The 25,236-nt window shown below is 41.6% G+C and overlaps 1 protein-coding gene across 3 annotated transcripts in view; it reads left to right on the forward strand.

The window, feature by feature from the left end:
- The window catches only part of PSME3IP1 (proteasome activator subunit 3 interacting protein 1), a 35,064-nt gene extending 10,093 nt beyond the window's left edge, over positions 1 to 24,971 (forward strand). For all 3 annotated transcript variants that reach the window (XM_059153369.1, XM_059153367.1, XM_059153368.1), the window contains 6 exons: positions 1,656 to 1,797; positions 2,328 to 2,426; positions 2,843 to 2,964; positions 8,051 to 8,184; positions 15,773 to 15,837; positions 24,223 to 24,971. In XM_059153369.1, the coding sequence (XP_059009352.1) occupies positions 1,671 to 1,797; positions 2,328 to 2,426; positions 2,843 to 2,964; positions 8,051 to 8,184; positions 15,773 to 15,837; positions 24,223 to 24,440 (765 nt within the window). In that variant the 5' untranslated portion in view covers positions 1,656 to 1,670 and the 3' untranslated portion in view covers positions 24,441 to 24,971. The remainder of the gene's footprint in view (positions 1 to 1,655; positions 1,798 to 2,327; positions 2,427 to 2,842; positions 2,965 to 8,050; positions 8,185 to 15,772; positions 15,838 to 24,222) is intronic.
- Positions 24,972 to 25,236: the final 265 nt, after the last annotated feature.

The following is a 25,236-nucleotide window of genomic DNA, read 5'->3' on the forward strand; positions in this document are numbered from 1 at the left end:
TGATAAGAGACTCAGTAAAATGGCAGCTACTTTATTTTTGTGCTGTCAGTAGACTTTTTTTTTTTTTTTTTTTTTGGTGAGGGGAAGGGGAGAGAGAGGAGGGGAGATAATCTTAAGCAGACTCTGTGCTAAGTGCAGAGCCCAGCTCAGAGCTTGATCTCACAACCCTGAGATCATGACCTGAGCCAAAATCAGAGTCAGAAGCTTAACCAACTGAGTCACCAAAGTGCCCCAGTGGGGACTTATTTTTGTTACTAGGGGTCATCTTGGAATGGACATTGAGCTGTGCAGAGTACTTGTTTCCTTGTTAGGGTGTAATGCTATGAATAATATGTCTGAGTAGAGAGTGAATTCCACATTTCTTCAAAAGGAAAGAAATTAGCAAAGAAAAGCAGAAAGGCTCAAAAGGAGTAATTCACACTCTATTACTATTTCCTTCTCCCTTCTTTCTGAAGAGAGGTTTAGGTGGAAGTATCTAGATTTGGGATTTGGGAATCTTGTGCATCAAGATATGCATAAAGTGGCTGAGGTCATGGTGGGAGTGAGAAAAGAGAAGGACTGGAGATAGACTGGATTTTTTTTTTTAAAGGTTTTTTTATTTATTTGACAGAGAGATCACAAGTAGATAGGCAGGCAGAGGGACGGGGTGGGGGGAGCAGGCTCCCCGCTGAGCATAGAGCCCAATGTGGGGCTCGATCCCAGGACCCTGAGACCATGACCCAAGCTGAAGGCAGAGGCTTAACCCACTGAGCCACCCAGGTGCCCTGAAGATAGACTATTTAATGGCATAGATTTGTAGCTCACAGAAAGGAAGGTCAGGAAAGAGATGGAGGACTCAGTGTAGGCTGGTGCAGAGGACACTGAATCTGAAGTTGGGAGGTCTGGGCTCTAGTTTCACTTTCTCCGATTGGGGTTTTGTGTGCCTTTAGGCATATCCCTTCCCTGCTATACAGACTAGACTTCATCTCCAGGGCTCCTTTTTCCATTCTGAATCCATTTGGAAACAATAACATGCAAATGGAGATAGTGGAATGTTCCTGAAACAGGAATTTCAAGAAGGAACAATGTCAGAAGTCACAGAAATAAAGGAAGTGAGATCTAAGAAAAAGATAGGATGCCTGGGAGGCCAATTTTTCTAGAGAGGGACCAAGAAGTATTTGCAGTGTTGGACTTACTATGGAACAGCACATGATAAGAATCATTCCAGGTCCTCTTGCTGACTTCATAAATAACATAAAGGTTAATAAAACTGCCTGATACATTAAGAAAAATGTAATCATGTGCTTCACCAATGATCTAGAAATTAAACGACTAGAAGATTTCTTCAAAGTTGAAGGGAATTTTGAGGTAGTCTGTTGCAAGGTGAGACAGAGTTAAAGCTCCTTGTTTCTCTTTAGAATTTTTTCTTTTTAAAGATCTTACTTATTTATTTGACAGAGAGAGTTCACAAGTAGACAGAGAGGCAGGCAAAGAGAAAGAGGGGGAAGCAGGCTCCCTGCTGAACAGAGAGCCTGATGTGGGGCTCGATCCCAGGATCCTGGGATCATGACCTGAGCCGAAGACAGAGGCTTTAACCCACTGAGCCACCCAGGCGCCCCTCTCTTTAGAATTTTAATTGCAGTTCTCACTTAAAGTGTTTCATTTGTTTTTTGTAGACCTATTGCTCCATTATGGATGGAGGGGATGATGGTAATCTTGTTATCAAAAAGAGGTTTGTGTCGGAAGCAGAACTAGATGAACGGCGGAAAAGGAGGCAAGAAGAATGGGAGAAAGTTCGAAAACCTGAAGATCCAGAAGGTATATGGGCTTATAGTCCAGCATTCAACATAAAGATCTCTAATCTTCCTAATAGCCCTGCAGAGTAGGTACTTATGTCCTAACTTTGGAGTAAGGGGGTCTGAGGCTCAGAGGCATGCAGGAACCTACATAAGGCCTCTGTGGCCACAAGCAGAACCAGGGTGCTCACTGTCCACTCCACTTGCTGCCTTCCAGAAGATTCTGCTAGTCCCTTCTGTCTATACAAGTGGATATAGGATCTGAGTGACTAAGAATGTGGCTAGTTTGTAGGGTGGGCCTGCCCCCCCCATCCAGTTAATGTGTCTCAGGCGGTGAGCCCTATTGACATTGGTAGTTGTCTTAGAACTGCTGGCCCCTCTCCGAGCTCCCAAGGGAAGCCATGGGCTTTGTACTATTTTTGTGTTATCCTTGCCCTCAGATCGTGCAGAGACTTGATCTTTAAAATCCTTTGTGATTCCAAAATAATGTGAAAAATTCTAAAGTATGTGCTTTTTCTTCCCCCTCCCTTCTCCCCCCTCCCTTCCTTTCAGAATGTCCAGAGGAGGTTTATGACCCTCGGTCTCTCTATGAAAGGCTGCAGGAACAGAAAGACAGGAAGCAGCAGGAGTATGAGGAGCAGTTCAAATTCAGTAAGCTTCTGAAAACAGTCCGACACTCTGCAGGGCCTCTTCGATGCCTTTTGCCTCATGTGACACTTTTTCCAACTAGCCATGGAACTGGCTTGATTGTCTAGTCTCTAGACGTTCATTTGGTGGAAAAGCGACAACCGTCTGCCTTCTAGACCACATTGAGCATTTTTGTTTAGAGCTCAAGATACCCATTTTAATTCTGTGCTAATGTCTAGTAATGGGAGAAATGCCTTGATTTTATGCCATGTTACCTCTCCAGAAGCCGAGGTGTTTACACATTCTTTCTTCTAATCCTCTAAAAGATCAGCTGTTTATTTAAAAAAAAAAAAAAGATTTTTCTTTCTCCTTTTTTTTTTTTTTATTTGACTGTTTTCCCCTTAGCTTGCTAAGTGTTCCTTATTTGGTTATTTCCTCAGAAAACATGGTAAGAGGCTTAGATGAAGATGAGACTAACTTCCTTGATGAGGTTTCCCGGCAGCAGGAGCTCCTGGAAAAGCAACGGAGAGAAGAAGAACTGAAAGAACTAAAGGAATACAGAATATCCTTTGTGCTTTGAGAAATCTGTACGGTGTCCCTTCTTCTCATCAACGTCTATGGATTTGAGTTTCTTCTTTTTTAAAATTTTTTAAATTATTTATTTATTTGACAGAGATCACAAGTAGGCAGAGAGGCAGGCAGAGAGAGAGAGGAGGAAGCAGGCTCCCCGCCGAGCAGAGAGCCTGATGCAGGGCTCTATCCCAGGACCCTGGGATCATGACCTGAGCTGAAGGCAGAGGCTTTAACCCACTGAGCCACTCAGGTGCCCCTGGATTTGAGTTTCTTCACAAATTGAGTGAAAATAAGGTTTTTCTGTCCAGTGACCCCTGCATTCCCTTTCAACACTGGTGTCCCTCTGATTGAATTACCGGAAGTGATTTATGGGGTTATGTTGCATGTGAGAGTCTGTTGTATTCAAAAGTCTAGATCCTTTAGGATTAACTAAAGGCCTAAATCCTAATAGTCAGTACCCGGGTATTTTTGCCTTGAGGGATTAGACTCTGAAACAGATGGGCAATGCAGAAAACTCATCCAGGGGAAAAATTGGCTTCTGAGTTTTAAAAGGAAATGTTTAGCAACTCTCCTGTGTCCATATTAGGACCTTCCCTAGAAGTGTAGCCTGGTCTGTCCCCACAGAAGGGTAGAGAAAACAACAAAGATGACTTCAGTTTGGCTCAGTATTGCCTTTTTCTCCTCCGCTTGCATTAAATAGGCATCCCATCTAGAACTTGGCCGAGTCTGAATTCTCAATTCTGTGTGCCACACCCCCTGACTCATCACACTGCCCTTGCCCCCGCATCTCTTCTTTTTCTGCTCTTTCCGATCTCAGTAACAGCACTCCTATGCCCCCACGTGCCTGGGCCAAAAACTACTTCCAAAATGTACTCCAGATCTGTGCAGTTCAGCTCCCTCCATGCTGCTTGGGACCACTGTGACCACCAGATTAGTCTCTGCTTCTGCTCTCGCCTGCAACAATCCATTCTGCAGACAGCAGTCAAAAGGAACATTTGAAAACATATGTGGAATTATGTCACTTTCCTGTTTGAGACACTAGTGGCTTCCTGTGATATTTAGACTTAAGTTAGACTTAACCAGGCCTTGCACAGTTTAGGCCAGACCTCCTTCCTGTTGTGTTTTGTACTCACTCTTTCATAGTCACTAGACTCTAGCCTTTTGGTCTTCTTTATGTCTCTGTCACACTGAGCTTTGTGATTTCATTTCAGGGCCTTTGTATTTGTTTTTTGGTCTGGAATGCTCTGCCTTCAGATTTTATAAGGCTGGCATTTTGTAGCACTTGAGTGTCAACTCACATCTCCTTCCTTCCAGATTTTATTTATTTATTTGACACAGAGAGAGAGAGATCACAAGTAGAGAGGCAGGTAGAGGGAGAGGGGGAAGCAGGCACCCTCCCCACTGAGCAGAGAGCCCGATGCGGGGCCCAATCCCCCGACCCTGAGATTATGACCTGAGCCGAAGGCAGAGGCTTAACCCATTGAGCCACCCAGGCACCCCTGATGTCACCTTTTAATAGTAATTTTCACTATCTGAAAATCTCAATTTGCTTACTGGTTTGTTTGCCTCTTTACCACTAAAATGTAAGATGCATAAAAATAGTGATCTGGTCATCACTGATTTCCTTAATGCCTGGCATGTAGGTTCTTATTGTATATGTGAACAAATTAATGAATGACTCTTAGGAGAGGTTAGTGAAGCCACCACAGCTTTTTTCCTATGAGAAGGATTATTTGACTATTTCAAGCTTGTATGTTGAATAACCTCACTAGTGTGATTGAATAGGCTTTACCTCTAAAATGAATGATACAGCTGCTTGTATGTGCTAGTTGGTTTTTTTTGTTTTTTTGTTTTTTTGTTTTTTTTTCAGGGAGCATGTAGTATGTCCCATTAAAGAGTTATGTAGGAGGGGCTCCTGGGTGGCTCAGTGGGTCAAGCCTCTGCATTCAGCTCAAGTTGTGATCCCAGGGTCTCTGCTTAGCAGGGAGCCTGCTTCCTCCTCTCTCTCTCTCTCTGCCTCTTTGCCTCCTTGTGATCTCGGTCTGTCAAATAAATAAATAAAATCTTAAAAAAAAAAAGAGCTATGTAGGAGAAGGTGTGGGCTGATTCTCAGGGATTTGGTTTAAATCAAGGTGACTGACAGTGGCTGAGATAAGGGGGCAGCATGGGTGCCCCAAAACCTGCTGTGAACTGGTAGCAAAAGACATGTCTTCCAGTCCCAGAGTTCCTAGTGGAATTCGGCATGGCACTGAAGATCGGGAAGTCACACCTCAATCCCAGCTGCTGGATTGAGGCTGACTCTTCTGGAGCTCCCCTCCCCTCCTATCCTCCCTGGTGACTCCAGAATAATAGTGTGCATCGATGTTTGTAGAGGGGGCAGAAAGATGGATTGAATTGTGTCAGGCACCAGACTTTTTCCTCCTCAGGAAATACGTTAATTATACCAATCACTAGAATAATGTCTTCTTTTATGTGCTTAATTCAGCAGCCTAGCAAATAAGCTGCATCTCCCAAAGCAGCGTTCTGGGGAGCAGTGTTGGTTTGGTGTGAAGGTGCAGGGCCCCTTAGTTTTCAGCTCAAAGGGAGGAGTAAGTAGGGCAACAGTAAGGTGGGAGAAGCTTTCCTGCCCTGCTGACATTACAGCACAACATTGGGGAGGCCCCAGAGGTGTTGGATTTTCTTGGAAACTTGGTAAGTTCTGACTGTCTAGAACTGAACAGCATTCTAACCCACTGATACATAAAGCAGGCCTCCTAGCTTGCAGGTAGCCAGAGACATGTCGAGTTGGAGGAGATGGAACTGAAGGGTTAGCCGTTTGTTTTTTGAAGCTCTAAATCAGGAGCTGGTTCGATTGTTATAATATGACACATTTTATGATGTGATACTTGTAAAGGCAGAGAAGCTGTGGTTTGTGCCGTAAAAACAACAGAACTCTTGTTTGCTTTAGGTTAAACCAGCATTTAGCAATTATTATATATGTTAAGAACTATGTAATTTTAAAAAGTGCCTCATCTAATGAATTCTTTGATATTTTTGAGGGGTGTTTGTGTTTTTAAAGCATTTTAGGGGGAGAAGAACTTTAAGCTTAAAAATGGCTTATGCTTTGGCTATGGACCAAAAGTAATAATTTTACCCCCCCATGTCCCCCAAAAAGAAAAGTTAGAGGCTTTTTTTTCCCCCACTTTAAAAGAATAAAAAGTGAAGTGCTGGTTTCTGCTTGTGTCCTACTATTATAAAAATGCATGTGTTTTGTTGTTATTTTTTTCCATTTTTGTTTTACTTTTCAATATTAAGAATTCTGTAAGAGTTTATCCCTTACCGATGGAGTTGCAGGTAAAAATCTGCATGCTGGTGTTTTTTGTCAATTGGTATTAGAAGGACGAAATGTGATTCTTTCATTTTTATTCTAGAAAACCAAACGTGTAATGCTAACATATTACCAGCTTTCATGTTGACTTTGAAACCTGGTTTCAAAAACACAGAATAGTACTGAGCATTTTGCATAATCCCCATGAATACTGCAAATATTTAAGGTAACTGGTGCTTGTAAGAGCAGAGTTAGTGCCTGAAGAGTGATCAGAATGAGAATTTCCTGATTTCTGGTACCTAGTTTTCTTAGTGTTCAAAGACCATATACCTCTCTGCCCACCTGCTCGGACTGATAATACCTCCTTCTTAGATTTCTTGGTCACTAGATGTCACTATTGTTCCAGTAAGGCACTGCTACCTCTTAAAGAATTGCACCACATCTAACACTTAAAATTCTTGCCTAATGGATTGTGAGAATATGAAATGGAAGGAGGGGAAGGGCTGGTGGAGAGAACAGAAGAAAGTGACAGACCTTGACACACAGAGATCGGTCGCATGCCTGTAAGCAGTGAAGTTACAAGTGAGCTGGTTATACTTTATTTTTTTTTAAAGATGTGTTCTTTATTTTAGAGAAGGAGAGAGAGTGCACATGTGACCGTATTCAGGAGGGGCAGAGGGAGAGGGAGAGAGACTCTCAAGGTGCAAGTGAACTCCAGAGAAAGCATGAACAGGGGGAGGGGAAGAGGGAGAAGCAGGCTCACGGAAGAGTAGTCAGAAGATGAGGCAACTTGATGTAGGGCTTGATCCCAGGACCCCAGGATCATGACCTGAGCCAAAGGCAGATCCTTAACCGACCAAGCCCCCCAGGTTCCCCTCGTTGAACTTATAAAAACTTTTTGGTTCATGTGTTGTATATGCACTGGGGTTTCTCATTAAGATCACCTTGAAGAGAGGGGTGCCTGGGTGGCTCAGCGGGTTAAGCCTTTGCTTTCAGCTCAGGTCATGATCTCGGGGTCCTGGGATCAAGCCCTGCATCGGGCTCTCCACTCAGTGGGGAGCCTGCTTCCGTCTCTCTCTCTCTCTCTGCCTGCCTCTCTGCCTACTTGTGATCTCTGTCTGTCAAATAAATAAATTAAATTTAAAAAAATAAAAAGATCACCTTGAAGAGAGGTTTAAAATCATTTCCTGGGCCTCTGGAGGTTCTCATTCAATAGATTTGGGACAGGGGAGGGACTCTTTTTTAATGAGCCTTAAGGTGCTTCTGATGTTATCTTGTACCATCAGAGCAATCTGTCTTTGTGGTATCCAAGATTGAGCGCCACTGATGGTCATAGGACATTCTGCAAGATTTTATTTTACCCTTGAGCAAAAAAAGCAAATACTTAAAAATTTTCAGGGAAGCCACATTTTTTTCTGTGGCTTTTGTATTTCTTAAGATCTTTGTTTACCCCAGCAAACTGTGGCCCTGTTTGGGGGGAGGTTTTCTGACTGTAATTCAGATTTTCACTGAGAATCAATGGGGAAAAGGTTGCTTTTCTGTAATAGATTTGGCTTGATTTGCCTTCTTTCTCCATGATTACCTTCATTTCTCTTCAAATCAGCTGGATATGATGGGCAGAATAAAGAGGAAAGAGTATTGTTTTGATACAAACAGAGTAAACATTACATGGCAGACAGGAAGAGCTAGTGGATTATGTGTCTCTCCTTGACTTACCATTGTCCTGCTATAGCTCTTTTTGTTTAGTTTGACCCTTAACCTCTAACACAGTAATCTCAACAAAGTTGGAATTTCTCCAGAAAACAAGAAGGAGGTGGAGAAGAAAGTGGCTGTGAAACCCATAGAAACCAAGAACAAGTTCTCCCAGGCCAAGCTGTTGGCAGGAGCTGTGAAACATAAGAGGTCAGCCAGCACTCACACCACTTCAGTCTCCCTCTGACTGTGTACTCTGAAATGCCACTTACAATGGTAGCCGGAACAAACGGTTACCTAAGCGGCAGTCTTGGTGACTTTTCTTTGGTAGCCCTACCGCTCTCTCCCCCACCAGATTTGGTGTGTTCTGTATTCTTGGAACCTTGTCTCTCTGATTGTTCATTCAGCAGGGCAATAGCTACTCTTCATTGGGCACCTGTCATGTGGCAGGCATTGTGTTAAGTGCTTTCCATTGTGTTAATGATCTTAACTCTTTCCACAAGTCTACATAGTATAGGTTTAACTGTTAAAAACCTTTGTCCAAGGTCACAAAGTAATAGGAGAGGTGGACTTCAATGTTTGAGCATCTGTTTCTAGGCAAATGAGATAGCGAGTTGTGTGAAGGGATTTGGGTAGGGTGTCATGGGAGCAGGGAGGAGGAAACCCACAGCTCCCTGGGGAGGGCCTGTGAGCTCAGGTTGGGGAGGGCGTTTGAGGGGGATGTTGACCAGGTAGATGACTAGGGCTTTGACAGGCAGACAAGGAGGAGAACATCCTGGGCAGTGGGAATAGCAGCTACAAAGGCACTGTGGCCTGTGAGACCATGGAAGCTGTGACTGTGGCACAGACCTGACTGGGCTCCTTGCTGATTGATGTGGGGTAGTGGCATGGCCTAAGAGGTTTTGTAAGTTCTGTTTTAGTTTTGCTCCTCCCTGCTAAATCTTGAAATGGCTCCAAAGTAATGAAATCTGGTTGTTTCAATTTGACCTACAATACCATGGATGAAATAATGTTACTTGTTAGTGCAGTCTATTAGGAAAATCAATATGGCAGCTAGCCACATGTTTTCAGGGAAGTGTGTTGATGCACTGTTGTGGTTTGGCGCCCCATCCGTCTGCTGCAGATGTTCCTAGGAACATTACTTCTGTATAAAAATGTTGTCATGGTTTAGCAGTGCAGGGGAGGAGTAGCAATAATCTGAAAAGGGCCAGTTACCTGAGCCATGATTTATTCCTTTCAAGTTTTTCATGGGAGGGGCAGGCAGAGGGAGAGGCAGGGAGGGAGAGAACGTTAAGCAGGCTCCACACCCTGCGGGGAGCCCAATGCAGGGCTCCATCTCTCAACCCTGAGACCATGACCCGAGCCGAAATCAAGGCAGATGCATAACTGACGGAGCCACCCAGGTGCCACTCTTCCTTTTAAGTTGACAGAAGCTTTCATGCCTGGTCCAGTGTATTTCGGCATTTGGTCCTGGGTCGTTTTACTGGACTTCTCCAAAGTGGGCACTTAGATACTTCTCAGCAGTGTCTTGCTGTTAGCAGACCTTGCTATTAGGACTGCCTCCCTTACTTAGTCCTTAGCTCACCTTTTATTAGATCATCATTTATTGTTGTTTTGTGTGGCAAGATGCTAAATGAGTCTCCTGGGGCAGCATTTCCTCATCTACCCAGGCTTGGGTTTATTAGAATCACCCAGGAGTTTGTTAATGTGAATTCTAGGCCTCTCACTAACTCTGGTTCATTAAGTTTGAAGTGAGCTCTTGGAGTCTAATCTTTCAAATCGCATGTATGATTCTGGTGCTTGTAAAAGAAAGTCTGATGGCGGTGTGTGCCTGGGACATGATCAGCTGATTGAGCCAACCTCTGTGCTCCCTTTTCCTATCCTGCCTTCCTCACCCCATGTTTCCAGATCTGCTTGGTCGTTCTGCATGTCTTTACTTTTAGTAGTTTTGGGGTGTGTGTGTGGGGGGGTGGTGTTTGGTTTGGTTTCAGCTACCTATATAGATATCCCTAAACAGTATAATGGCTTGCTTGGTTTTGAACTTTATAAAAATGATTTCATTCTGTATATGATCTATGAATTTGGTTTTCACTCCAGTTGTTTCTGTGATTGAAACAATTTTGTGTGTTTGTTCACATATATATAGCTGTAATTCATTCATTTTCCTTGTTGTATGATTGTGCTTTATATGAGATACCAAAATGTGTCTTTTCTCTTGTGGATGTATGTTTGAACCATGACAGATGGTGTTGAAAGGTCCAGGGCATGCTTTGTTATATATGTGGAAATGTTTCTCCAGAGCTCTGCTGTCCAGTATGATAGTCCTTGGCCACCTGTGGCTATCTAAATTCAAATTAATTAGAACTAATTTAATTAGTTCTAGTTTAAAATCAGGTCCTTTGCCACGCTAGTCACATTTCAGGTGTTAAATACCCATTGGAATTAGTATGTGGCTAATTGCTGCCCTACTGGATAGCACAGATACAGCAATATATAGTGATTTTGTAAAGTACTGTCTCCTTGTGGTCCTAATTTGCATTTCCTGGTAACAAATGTAGCTGACATATTTTGTATGTTGATTTACCATTCATATGTCCTATTATGTGGAAAGTCTGTTCATATATTTTGCCATTTTTCTACTGGATTATTTGTATTTTTCTCACCATTTATATCTTTTCTTTTTACTTTCATTAGTTAATTTTAAGGTTGTCAATATATTTGATTTTAAGGTGGTCAGTTTTTTGTTTTTGTTTTGTTTTTTAAGTAGGCTCCACTGCCAGCATGGAGCCCAACGTGGGTCTTAAACTCACGACCCTGAGATCAAGACCTGAGCTAAGATCAGGAGTCAGATGTTTAACCACCTGAGCCACCCAGGGCCCCAGAAGCTAATTCTCTAGCAACATTTACTAAATATTTCTACCTTTCCCCAGTGACCTTCAGTGTCACCTCTATCTTAAATCCTTGGGTTTGTATGGGTGTTCCTTGTTTTCTGTCCCTTGGGTCTGTTGGACCAGTACCACTCTGTAATTATTGTAGTTTTTATTACAAAAAAATCTTGGTATCTGGTAGGACAAGTCCTCTTACATTTTTCTTGGAGGTGTATTGTCTACTGTTGACCACTTTGTTCTTCCATATACATTTTAGATTTTGATATGTTAAAATTTTAGATTTAGATTAAATTTTAGATTAAGGTCTCTTATGTTTATTGGGATCTTACTAAATGGGTTGATGAATTTATGGAGAGAACAGATCTTTATGGATGTCTTTCTACACATGGCATATATCTACATTTATTTGTTTCTTTAATGTCACTTGATACAAGTCTTAACAGATTTTTTTCCAAAAGGTTGTATATATCTTTTGTTAGATTTATTCCTAGATGTTTTAGGTTTTATTTTTCTGCTGGTTTATAAAAGTGCAGTTGATTTTGGAATATTTACATCTAGCTACACAGCTCTTACTAACCTGAGCAGTAACACTCTAATAACTCTTACTAACTTTTATCAGTGGATTGCTTTGAAATTTCTATGTAGAGAGTCACTATCTGTGAATAATGACAGCTTTATTCTCTTATACCTTTTAACTTCCTTTTTTTCTTTTAAAGAATTTATTTATTTATTTATTTGATAGAGCACAGAGGAAGTAGGAGAGGGAGCAGCAGACTCCCCACTGAGCCGGGAACCTAATGTGGGCCCAGGACCCTGGATCATGACCTGAGCCAAAGGCAGATGCTTAACTGATTGAGCCACCCAGGAACCCCTGATTTCTTTTCTTTTCTTTTCTTTTTTTTTTCCGTATCTTAGTCCACCAAGCAATTATCGCCAGTAAAATGTTAGAAACAATTACTGTGCACATTCTTGTTTTAGACAGAACATTTATAACTTCTTACCATTAAGAATAGTTGTTATTGTTTTTGTTTTTTCAGATCTCTTTTATTTTTATTTATTTATTTATTTAGCTCATGAAGGCTTTATTACACATTGTCATATCATAGGTTGAAAAATGAACTTCAGATGCTGATCAGATATCTTTTAGTAGTTTAAGGAAATTATGTTCTTAGTTTGATAAGGTTTTTTGTAGCCACAAATTGTTACATTTTGTCAATTTTTTTCTGCTTTTGAATTTGTGGCTTTTTTTTTTTTTTTACTCTGTTATGGTGAAAAATTTAAGGATTTTTCTATCTTGTATTCCTGTGATAAAACTAGCTTGGCTGTGGTGCCTAGGTGGCTCAGTGTGTTAAGGCTCTGCCTTCGGCTCAGGTCATGATCTCAGGGTCCTGGGATTGAGGCCCACATTGGGAGCTCTGCTCAGCAGGGAGCCTGCTTCCCTTTTACTCTCTCTGGCCTGCCTCTCTGCCTACTTGTGATCTCTGTCAAATAAATAAATAAAATCTTAAAAAAACAACAAAAAAAACCAAAAAACTAGCTTGGCTGTGATGTGTTATTTTGAAATTTTTGGCAGGGGGCCGGGCGCCTCTGCTTTCGGCTCGGGTGGTGATCCCGGGGTCCTGGGATTGGGCCCTGCATTGGGCTCTCTTCTCGGTGGGGAGCCTGCTTCCTCCTCTCTCTCTCCCTGCCTGTCTCTCTGCCTACTTGTGATCTGTCAAATAAATACAATCTTTAAAAAAATAAAATAAAATAATTTTTTAAAATGAATTATGATTAACATACAGCATTATTAGTTTCAGATGTATAACGTAATGATTCAGCAATTCTGTGCATTACTCAGGGTTCTCTATAAGTGTAGTTACCAAACATTATTACAGTCTTATTAACTATAATCTATGTTGTGCTGTATTATAATTATTTTTAACTCCACTGGGTTTGGTTTGCTAATATTTTGTATAGGTTGTTTCGTCTGTGTTCATAAGTGATACTTGGTCTCTTCCCTCCCCCCTCTACTTTTTCTGATTTTCATATGAAGATTAAAAGTAGCTTCATAGAAGGATTTAGGGAGTGTTCTGTCTTTTTCTGTTCTCTGGAGGAGTTTGTGTAAAATGGTAATGTTCTGTTTTGTGAAAATTTGGTAGAACTCCTCTATATAATCAATTTGGTCCCTGCTTTTTAAGATTTGGGATTATAGGGCTATTTAGGTTTCTTCATGTTTGTTTTTTGTTTTGTTTTGTTTTTTAGAGATTATTTATTAATTTATTTGACAGACAGAGATCACAAGTAGGCAGAGAGGCAGGCAGAGAGAGAGGAGGAAGCAGGCTCCCTGCTGAGCAGAGAGCCCAATGCGGGGCTTGATCTCAGGACCCTGGGACCATCTTCATGGTTTTTTTGAGTCAGTTTTATTTAGTTATATTTTCTGGGAGTTTGTCCATTTTGTCTTGTTTTACATGCATTCGCTAAAGTTAGTATTTTTTTTCTGATTGCAGCTTTATCTATAATTGTTCCCTTTTTCATCCCAGATATTGATGGATTATTTTATTCATATTTTGGCTAGTTTCTTAATTTCTCCTAACTTCTTTGGGATATTCTTTACTTCCCTCAAGTTTATTCTCTTATAATTTCTGTTACAAATGAGTGTCAGGTACCTAGCTAATTAATTTTCAGCTTGTCTTTTCAATTATAAGCACCTAAAACTAATTATTCCTCAGCTTTTATTGTACACAATTTTGTATTTCCAGCTAAGTATTTTTAAATATCCATTATGGTTTCTTCTTTGACTCCTAAATTAGAAACAGTTTTTTAAAGTTTCCAAACATATTGGGGTAACCTAACTATATTTCATAGGTTCTAAGATGAACCTTCCCCCCACACACATTTTTTAAAATATTTATTTATTTGTTTATTTGACAGAGAGAGATCACAAGTAGGCAGAGAGGCAGGCAGAGAGAGAGGAGAAGTGGGCTCCCTGCTGAGCAGAGAGCCTGATGCTGTGTTTGATCCCAGGACCCTGAGATCATGAGCCAGAGAGAGGCTTAACCCACTGAGCCACCCAGGCACTCCTCCTCCCTACCCCCACATTTTAACACCTTATAGCAGTGGTGTTTTAGAGTCTGTGATACGTAATACTTGTCTTTTGTTGCTGATTTCTGCCTTACTTGCATTGTGATTTTTTTTTTTTTTAAAGATTTTATTTATCAGAGAGAGAAAGGGGAGAGAGCGAGCACAGGCAGACAGAATGGCAGGCAGAGGCAGAGGGAGAAGCAGGCTCCCCGCCGAGCAAGGAGCCTGATGTGGGACTCGATCCCAGGACACTGGGATCATGACCCGAGCCGAAGGCAGCTGCTTAACCAACTGAGCCACTCAGGCGTCCCTGCATTGTGATTTATATGTACTGATTTTTAAATTGCTTTAAACTCCCTTTGTGACCCATTCCTGAGGTTAATTTTTGTAAATGTTCTAAGTGAGCTTGAGAAGAATCTGTGTTTTGCAATTGTTCTAGTTTTCATGTAGGTAAAACCAAAGAAGCTTGTTAATTGTATTGTTTAAATCTTCTGTGTTTTTACATCTTTGTCTGCTTGCTTTCTCAGTACTTGAGTATTTTGAAATCTCTCATTATAGTGATGTTTTCTTGATTTTTCTTCAGAATTCTGTTGAATATATATTTTAAGCTCTTTAATTAGGAGCATACATGTTCAGAATTGTTATTTCTTCATAGTGAATTAAAATACGTTTGATTATAAACTGACCTACTTTATGTCTTATAATGTTTTTGCTCTTAAATTCTTTTTCCCTAAAATTATAATAGGTAGCTCAGCCTTCTTTGGGTTAGTATTTGCTTTGGTAACTCTGTTCCTCTTCTTTTGTTTTCAGTCTTTCTGGGTCTCAAGTTTTTGTTTTATTTTTGTTAAATTTTTTGGTGTGTCTTACAAATAGCTGTTGATCTTTTTTAACAGGTAGGCTTGGATTTTTTAGCATTTTCTTTTATAGTTTCTGCTATCTTAATGTTGTCATTTTACCTTAAAAATATTTTTTCCTCTTACTGTTTTTTATAAAAAATTACAAATTTTAAAACGTTTTGTTCGTTTTCTTTCAAGGTTTTGTGTTCTGTTTTTGGTGCCTAAACTTGCAGCTTACCAGGAATACTTCGCAAAACCTAAAGTTAAATAGCTATCTTACTTTCCTACAAAATTATACGTGGACCTTAGAACTTGGAGCTATAATCACGTCTTTCTCACATGCTACTACTGCTGCCCAGGACTTAATATGGTCATGTTTAACACACAAATTAGATTGTATTTGCCGGTTTCTTTGTTCACTAACCCTTCCTTCTGTGATTACAGCCTTCTTTCTGAGATCATTTCTTCCTAGTTGAAGTGCATTCTTTTTTTTCTTTTTTTGACTGCCCTCAATATTAGCCGTAATGGTGGAGCTGGAAGTATGATTATGCCTTTTCTATGCTACACAGCAGGAGAAGTACATTCTTTCAACATTCAGTGAAGATCTTTTGAGTGACTTTCAGATTCTCTAGCATGTCACTAAAGGAGAGATTTCCGTTAATCTTTAGGAACTTAACTAAATTTTTGTCTTTTGTGAGTGTGTCCACATACTCCCACAGTCCATCTGTGGTTCTAACCAAGATGAATGATAAGGACAACAAAGAATCTGAAGTTTAGGTGATGCTTGAAGATACAATGCTCCACTCCTTGAATTGGCCAGGGGTTTAAGTTGTTTTTATAACAATAATGTAACTGGAAGGAGATTAAGAACCTGAAATGAAGACTTTTCATTTCAGACCACCCCTTTGAGGCTACCTGAGACCCATATAAATGGTTATTGGAGCTCCTGATTCCTGAAGTTTTAATCCCCAAGATTGGACATAGCTCAAATTACCATATTTTTTGTTACAGCTCAGAGAGTGGCAACAGTGTGAAAAGACTGAAATCGGACCCTGACCCAGATGACAAGAGTCAAGGTAGGTGGCAGCTTCCATTTCACTATTTATTCATAATACACGTGAACCATAGTACAGGGCTGGGCTGCATTGTATCTGTGAAGGATCTAAGCAAGCTTTTTTCTACCAAGCAGGATTTACACCCACGGGTATGTTAGCTGTCTTGCTGATTAATATGTTAGAAACCAGTGGAATTGATAAATGACAATAGTGATCCCCCAGAAGTGCTTCCACAGACAAAGCCCTGGTCATATCATTCCTGCTTACAAAGGGTTTCTCTCAGTCTCCTCCAAATGTCAGGTTTCTTGATTTCACCTGGTTGGCTACCAATGAGAGGTAGAATGCCTGGCTTTTGCTCATCTTGGATTGGATTGAGGCTAATAGCCTAATACAGTCTCACAGAAGTACACTTTCATGGGTGGTTACTTGTATGCAATCAAATCTGGCACTGTATTAAGTGGCACAGAGTTGTAAGTGAAGGTGAGTGTTCCTGAAGGCTGGATCAGGGATGAGAAGTTCAGGAGTGTTTTTAGTTCTGTGACCCTCTGTGGGATTGAGATGGTATGCTAAATTCAGTGGGTCATCTCTAAAATGGGGCTTACATTTATTTCTCTCTGAAAAAATAATGGATATTTAAAAATAATGTATTGGCCAAGTAACTGCAATTTATTTATTTTTAAAGATTTTATTTATTTATTTATTTATTTGACAAAGATCACAAGTAGGTAGAGAGGCAGGCAGAGAGAGGAGGAGGCAGACTCTCTGCTCAGCAGAGAGTCTGATGTGGGGCTCGATCCCAGGCCCCTGGGATCCTGACCTGAGCTGAAGGCAGAGGCTTTAACCCACTGAGCCACCCAGGTGCCCTGTAACTGGAATTTAAGTAAAAACTTTTTAAAATGCAAAAAAAAAAAATCTTCTGACATCAGTAATGGTGAGCTGTTGCTGATAACTTTTTGCTCTTAGAATTTACTTTTTTTTTTTTTTTTTTTTTTTTTTTTTTAAAGAGTGAGAGAGAATAGGAGAGGCAGAGGGAGAGGGAGAGAGACAATCTTAAGCAGGGAGCAGAGAGACAGTCTGGGTGTGGTGCCCAGCTTGGGGCTTGATCTCAAACCCTGAGATCATTCCCTGAACTGAAATCAAGAGTCAGAGGCTTAACTGAGCCAGCCAGGCACCTCTAGAATTTGCTTTTAAAAAGGACATTGAGGGGCACCTGGGTGGCTTAGTCCCCCTTCAACATTCTGTATCCTTTTCCATGCAGTTCTTTCTGAGAGGGAAACAGTATTTCTTATGTATATATCCAGAGCTATTTTATGTATATACAAGCAATTATAAATATATTCTTTTAAAATTAAAAAATTTAAAATATTGAGGTACACCATAAAATTCATTCTTTTAAAGGATGCAGTGGTTTTTAGTATGTTCACAAGAATGTGTATTCATCATCACTATTTAATTCCAAAACATTTTCATCACCCCAAAAAGAAGCCCCATGCCTTTAACAGTTACTCCCCATTCTTCCCTCTCCCCAGCCACTGTCAGCCACTCTTCTACTTTTCTCTGGATTTGTCCTTTCTGGACATTTCATGTAAATGAAATGATGTAGTGTATGGTGTTTGGAATTTAGCTTCCTTTCACTGTACAAAGGTCATCCATGTTGTAACATGTATCCGTGCTTTTTACAGCTGAATAATCTTCCGTTGTATGGTATGCTGCATTTTGTTTGTCTAGTCATCAGTTCATGGGCATTTAGGTTGTTTACACTTTTTGGCTATTCTAAATGATGCTGCTATAACGTTTATGTACAAATTTTTGTGTGAGCAACTATTTTCAGTTCTCTTGGGCGTATACCAAGAAATGGCATTTCTAGGTCATATGGTAACTCCGTGTTTATATGGTTGACTTTTTGAGGAATTGCCAAACTGTTTTCTTAAGCAGCTGTACCATTTTTACATTCTATCAGCAATATATAAAGGTTCCAGTTTCTTTTTTTTTTTAAAGATTTTATTTATTTGTGTTTTCATTTTCTTGATTGAGTCCTTTGAAACATATAATTTTTAGATTTTGAGGACATATAAATTAGCTATTTTTCATTTAGTTTGCTTATGCTTTAGGTGTCCTGTCTAAGAAACTATTGCCTAATCCATGGTCTTGAAAAGTTACACCTGTGTTTTCTTATAAACTTACACCTGTGTTTTCTTATAAAAGTTTTACGGTTTTAGCTCTTACATTTTGGTCTTTGATTCATTTTGCATTATTTTTTTGTTTATGGTTTGAAGTAGGGATGCATTTTCATTCTGTATGTATATCCAGTTGGTCTGCACCATTTGTTGAAAAGGCTGGGTTTTTTTTTGTTGTTGTTGTTTTTTATTTGACAGAGAGACATCACAAGTAGGCAGAGAGACAGGCAGAGAGAGAGAGAGAGGAGGAAGCAGGCTCCCTGCTGAGCAGAGAGCCCGATGCTGGACTCGATCCCAGAACCCTGAGATCATGACCTGAGCCGAAGGCAGCGGCTTAACCCACTGAGCCACCCAGGCGCCCGAAAAGGCTGTTTTTACCAGACTGAATTGTCATGGCATTTTTGCTGAAAATCAGTTAACTAACATGTGTGGGTTTATTTCTGGACTCCTTTCTTCAATTGATCTATGTGTCCTTCTTTATGCCATTACCACACAGTCTTGATCACTATAGCCTCTAGGAAGTTCTGAAATTGGGAAGTGTGAGTCCTCCAACTTTGTTCTCTTTCAAGATCGTTTTTTGTTATTTGAGGTCTCTTGCATTTCCACATGAATTTGGGGATCAACTTGTCCATTTCAATAAAAAAGGCAGTTGGGATTTTGTTAGGGATTGCTTAAATCTATAAGTCTATAGGTCACTATTAGAATATTGCCATCATGTGGCATTTTACAATAGGCTATTACATCTTCTGAGTCTCATTTGACCTATAAGAAGTTGTTCCTTTTTTGTTTTTTTGTTTCCTTTGTTTTTGTGAAGAAACTGGGTCTTTGTCCTGTGCAGTTTCCCATACTCTAGATTTTGGTGATCGCATCTCCACAGTGTTCCTTTGTTCCTCTTTTTCCTGTAGAATGGTAACCAGATCTAGAGCTCAATTAATTCAAGTTGGTATTTTGGCCAGAATACTTCATATGTTGGTTAGTACTTCCTGTCATCATTGTTAGTATTTTAATTAACACACTCTTCTGTTCATTGCTTAATTCACTTGTACCTTGGGGATCATTACATATCTCTACACAAAGAGCTTCATTCTTTTTATAAGACTGTATAGTATTCCATTATATGACTGCACCGTAGTATATTTATACTTTTTATTTTTTTTTTAAAGATTTGTTTATTTTAGAGAGAGCGAGAGCTTGTGTACATAAGTTGGGAAAGGGACAGAGGGAGAGAGAGAATTCAAGCAGACTCCCCACTGAGCACAGAACCCAGTGCAGGGATCGATCTCACAACCCTGAGATCATGACCTGAGCCGAAATCAAGAATCAGACGCTTAACAGACTGAGCCCCCCAGGAGCCCCTATCCTGTTTTTTTTATGATGAACATTTAGATTGTTTCCATTTTTTCTCTGGTTTGAGGTTTCATTAAATAACTTTGTACATGCATCATTCATCACATTCATGATATATTAGCGTAAGTACTTAAAAGAATTATTGGGACGGAGAAGATATACATTTGTAATTCAGATAAATATTGCAACCCGCCCTGCAAAGAAGTTATGTCAGTTTACATTCTCATCAGCCATATGGGAGCTCCATTTCACTGGTATCTTTTCAATATATAGGAAACTTGCTAAATTGGCTGCTTAAATAGGATTACGTGTATATTGTGTCTGTATGCACATAGGTATATAAGACTTACAGAAATCTTGAACGTACTTCAACTGGTTAATTAGTAGCCCTGTATCTGGTGCTTATTCCCTTATAGGAACTATTCGCATCAGTCAGTAGAAAAGGAAAACTTGTGTGGCTTTTTTAAACTATCTTGGGTAGACACCATGTTTCAGAGCCACCTTTCTTAATCCCTTTGTCCTCCCCCACTCCATTCTCACAGCGGTATGCTTACAGCTGGGCATGAAATACCCTCTTCTGATAGACACCGAGGCCCCACAGGAAGAACATTCCCTGAAAGCTTGCTTGAGAGTCTTGTCCATGGCAGAAGGCTTTATTCCTTTGGTTCTCCCAGAAGATAGCTCTGTGACACTAATGGAGATTCAGGCTTCCCCACTGGAGGCTCTGGGCTTCAGCTCCAAACAGAGCCCGTGAATGAATGCACAATTGGCCCCATTGGCTGTCAAGTCACGCGTCTGTTTGAATCCCAAAAACATTCTCTGTTAGTAATTTTCGGTGTTAATTTGGTATGACAGCGTGGTCCTGCAAATGCAGAAGTTGGCAGGAAACTTCACCAAATGGGTGAGATCAGAGGGCACCATTTTGTTCTCTTTGGACAGTGTAACTATTTTTGGAATGAAATTTGTCAGAATTGCAGTCTTTTTTCTTTCTTGAAACCTAGATAATCGAGGGATTTGGTCTTTTTGCTGAAACTCTGCTGATGCCACCATGGTCCAGATCCCTTGGGTTTCGTTTCGTTTTTCCTTTTCTCTTCTCTCTTCTTTCTCTCTCTCTCTTTATTCATTTGGCGGGGTGGGGGCGGGGTGGAGAGGGAGAGAGAGACTCTCAGGCAGTCTTATGACAGGTCTCATGACCTGAGCTGAAACCAAGAGTCAGATGCTTAACTGACTGAGCTACCCAGGCACCCCTCCTTGGTTTCATTCCTGTGGCTGACTTTCATCCTTCCATTAGGCTACCTCTAGACTTGCACAGATACTCTGAACTTAATCTTCCTTTTGTATCTAAGCTAGAGACTAAAATTCAATTCACCCTTGAAATACTTAATAAAATGACATCTCAACAGCTTCGCATAAATTACTTTTCTGGGTAACTGATTCATACCTTATAAGATAGCAGCTTTTTTAAAAAAGATTTTTTCAAAATCTTAGAGAAGGAGAGCAGAGAGGGATAATGAGAGGGAAAAGCAGGCTCCCTGCTGAGCAGAGAGTCTGATCGGGGCTCGATCCCAAAACCCTGAGATCATGACCTGAGTCTAAGGCAGACGCTTAATGCTGAGCCAACCAGGTGACCCAGGTTGTGGATTCAGTTGGTTTTATTTTGACCAAATAGTTTTTTTTTTTGTTTTGTTTTGTTGTTTTTTGGGTTTTTTTTTAAGGTTTTATTTATTTGTTCATTTATTTATTTATTTGAGAGATAGTGACAGAGAGTGAGCACAAGTGGAGAGGAGAAGAAGAGGCAGGCAGGCTTTCCACTGTCCTGGGAGTCTGACTTGGGGCTTGATCCTAGGACCCTGGGGTCATCTGAGCTGACAGTGGACCCTAAACTGACTGAGCAACCCAGGTGCCCCTTAACCAAATATTTTTTTTTCTCTTCTTTTTTTAAAAAATTATTTTATTTATTTAAGATTGTATTTATTTATTTGACAGAGACACAGCGAGAGAGGGAACACAAGCAGGGATAGTGGGAGATGGAGAAGTAGGCTTCCCCTTGACACAGGCCTGGATCCCAGGCCCCTGGGATTATGACCTGAGCTGAAGGCAGAGACTTAAGGACTGAGCCACTCAGGTGCTCCTTAACCAAATATTTCTAAGAGAATGAAAGTGTCACTGAGTATATGAAAATAATATAATGGATGTTCAAGTAGTGAATGGTGTGCAATTTGATGTTGTGTCCCAAATTTTCACCACCACCCCCAAATTTAGCTATTTGCAGTGAACTTCTGTAAAATGTCTTCAATGCATTGTAAATGCTGACTTGCTCTGTGCCAGGCCCCATGCTGTGTGCCCAAGGGACAGAGTGGTAAAGAAAAAGCCCTTGCCTTCAGGCTTACAGATAGAGAATACAGACCAGCAGGCCTTCTTATCATTAGACTTTACCTTCTTCTACAGCCTGGCTGTAATACAGAGCTGCCCTTGGGCTTAGACAGATAATGTGGGACTCTTCCTCCCTAATTTAAGTAGATGATGATGTTCTTTGAACTTTTGCATTTGCTTTTCTAAAAAATTATCTATATAGGTAGTATACACACATAATAGAAAATTCAAAAGGGGCAAAAGTATGTGGAGTAAAAGTTAAGTCTCCCCTATTATCTAACCACTCAGCTGATCTCCCCGGGCAGTCACTGTTAGAGTCTTACATGTATTGTTTCTGATGTTAACATGCGTGTCTGTGGGCATTCCCTCTCCCCACAGACTGTAGCTTACACATAGCCTTACCTCTTTCATATAGCATGGTGTCTTGGAGACCATTCCATACCAGTACGCAGAGGCATTACTCTTCTTTATGGCTGAATCATAGTCCCTTACACTGGTCTTTTTTTTTAAGATTTTATTCATTTATTTGACAGAGAGATCACAAGTAGGCAGAGAGGCAGGCAGAGAGAGAGGGGGAAGCAGGCTCCTTGTTGAGCAGGGAGCCCAATGTGGGGCTCGATCCCGGGACCCTGAGATCATGACCTGAGCCAAAGGCAGAGGCTTAACCCACTGAGCCACCCAGGTGCCCCCTACCCCCGGTCATAATGAATCTTTTGGTTCCTGCTATTAACAGTGCTGGAGGGAATGGTTTTATATGAACATAGTTTAATTTCGAAGGACACTGCCCTGCATTTCTGAGCAACACACGAAGATGCCTGTTGCCCATAACTTCCCTCCTTATAGATTGTTTATTCTCCCAAGTTCATTTTATTTATTTTTTTTAATTTTTAAAGATTTTATTTATTTATCTTGAGAGAAAGCACAAGAGTGGGGAAGGTCCAGTGGAGAAACAGGCTCCCCGCTCAGCGGGGAGCCCGATGTGGGGCTTGATCCTGGAACTGTGGGATCATGACCTGAGCTGAAGGCAGATGCTTCACCCACTGAGCCACCCAGGTTCCCCCATTCTCCCAAGTTTAAATGCCATTTTTTCTTTTCCTGTGAACTGTTCATGAGTTCTCTCCACTTATTTTTAAAGATTTATGTTTGTTTTAGAGCACAAGTGAGCAAAGTGGGGAGGGCCCGAGGGAGAGGGAGAGGCCTCAAGCAGAGGACTGCTGAGTGTGGGGCCCAGCGCAGGGCTCAATCCCATGATCCCAAGATCATGACTTGAGCCAAAATCACGAATTAGACACTCAGTCCACCCAGGCACCCCTGTCCCCTTTTCTATTCAGCGGTTGATTGGTTGGTTGGTTGGTTGGTTGGTTTTGGAAGAATTCTTTGTATCCCAAAGAAATCTGCTTTCATGTATTTGTTGCCACTCTGCCTCTGCTTTCCTGTCATCTCGTTACCACCATCTCTACAAGCGGTGTCAGCTGTCATTTCACTTTTCTGTGTCTCCGTGTTTCGCTGCTGCTTTTCTTCAGCAGCATCTTTTCCCCTATTAGAACTTCCTGTAAGACAAGTGAATACAGTGAGCTCCTGAACTCCGTGTATTGGCCACGGAGTGGTATTTTTGCCTCTCAGTGGTATTTTTGTGACTTACTCCTGACTTCATGTACTTTGGAGCCACGTGTCCTTTTCACATTTACATGAAGTGTTCCTTAGGGGCTTGTTAAGGCAAAAGCCTAGAAAGGTATATGCTTGTCAGCCTGAGATAGTAAGGTTTGAACTCCAACCCTTACTCCATGGTGAGCTCTGGTATTGTTTTAGTACATTATTATTAATATTATTTTTAAGAGAAGGAGAGCACGCATGTGTGAGTTGGTGGGGGTTGGGTGTTGAGAGGCATAGGGAGAGAGAGGATCCTAAGCAGGCTCCATGCCCAGCTTGGAGCCTAATGTGGGGCTCCATCTCACGACCTGAGCCAAAACAAAGAATTGGATGCTGAACCGGCTGAGCCACCTAGGCATCCCAATTTTTTGAGTCAGGTTTGGTTTAACATTTTTTACTCTCAGTGGCCTTTAACCTTGGCCTAGTCCTTTGACCCCCCTCATCAGTAAAATGGGGGATCCCTATATATCAGGTTGTTGTAGAGACTCACTAAAGCTGCAAACATGTAGAGGCAATGACAGGGGTGGAGTAGAGTCCTTAAGTTTTCATCTCATCCTCAAGTGCCCATGTTTTCTAGATTGAGGTTTTCCATCTCTCAGGTACTGCCAAGGTTCTGGGTTTCCCGGGGCAAGAAGAACCCTAGCTATTTGGTCACATTCTGCACGGTCTTAAAACATTCTCTGAGCATGGTGTCAGTTTTGTCAATGGTGAAAAAGGAACAGCTGTCAGACGCGGGTGCCGGTGGTGCTGACTGCATAGGGTGGTTGGGGCTTCACGGTAAAGCCTGGGGCACAGTGGCAAGTTCTTGGTCAGCTCTGGGAAAGCAGGTGAAGTCACAGCCCTTCCTCCTGTCTTGCAGAAGCCCCGTCCTGCATGTCTCTTGGCAGCACGTCCCTGAGCGCCCCTTCCATCCACTGCCCCTCCGCTGCAGTCTGCATCGGCATCCTCCCGGGCTTGGGCGCCTACTCTGGGAGCAGCGACTCCGAATCCAGCTCAGACAGCGAAGGCACGATCAACGCCACCGGCAAGATTGTCTCCTCCATCTTCCGAACCAACACCTTCCTAGAGGCCCCGTAGCTCCTCTGTCCCTCCCAAAGCTCCTGCCCGAGTAGACCGGTCGGTTTGTTCCACCTCCGGGCATCCCTTCCCTCAGAACTCCTTTGCCCGCTTCCTGTGCACACCGTGACATTTTTAACCTCATCTAAAAATGTGCCAGAATCCACTGTGGCCCAACTTGTGTTTGGTTTCTCTTTCTACTCCAGTGCAGGTGCGCGGCCCTGTCTTGCTGCCTCTTCCCTTGCCGCGGTGGTGGGACGGGGGCCGCGGCTCTGCTGAGGTTCCCCCAGAAATGCCTGGGAAGACAGTCACCCGCTGGTGTGCAAAGTGTATGGATCCTGTTGCTTTCTTGTTTTCTTTGTTTCCCTTCCTGACGGCACAGAGAAGCAAGGGCAGTTATGGGACAGACATCATTTAACCCTTCTCTTCTAGCTGAGCACACCGTGTGGTTGTACTGCGCTGTGGAGCATTTTGGGGGGTGGAGGGAGGAAAGCCCCCTTGGAACTGACCGTTTCTTAATGTTGTGTGACTAAGTAAAGATTATAAACTACATCTGCCAGGGGTGTCACTCAGCGCTCAGCACTCATTGTGGAGTTTTTCCTTATTCCTTCTCCTCCTACTCCCTCCATCCAATGCCATTTAAGACCCTAAACCTTAGAGAAACAAACATGGGCCTTACCTTATTTCATCATGACCAGAAAGCAGGAGCCCGTGTAGGTATGTAGATGAGATGACTTATTTCTAGCAGCTTCTGGAATTCTGAGTGCCAGCCATTGGGACATATCTGCCTGTTCTGGCTCGACTCTGTGCTCTGTCA

This window comes from Mustela lutreola, chromosome 16 (assembly GCF_030435805.1).
Source record: "Mustela lutreola isolate mMusLut2 chromosome 16, mMusLut2.pri, whole genome shotgun sequence".
In the NCBI taxonomy this organism is placed as follows: domain Eukaryota; kingdom Metazoa; phylum Chordata; class Mammalia; order Carnivora; family Mustelidae; genus Mustela; species Mustela lutreola.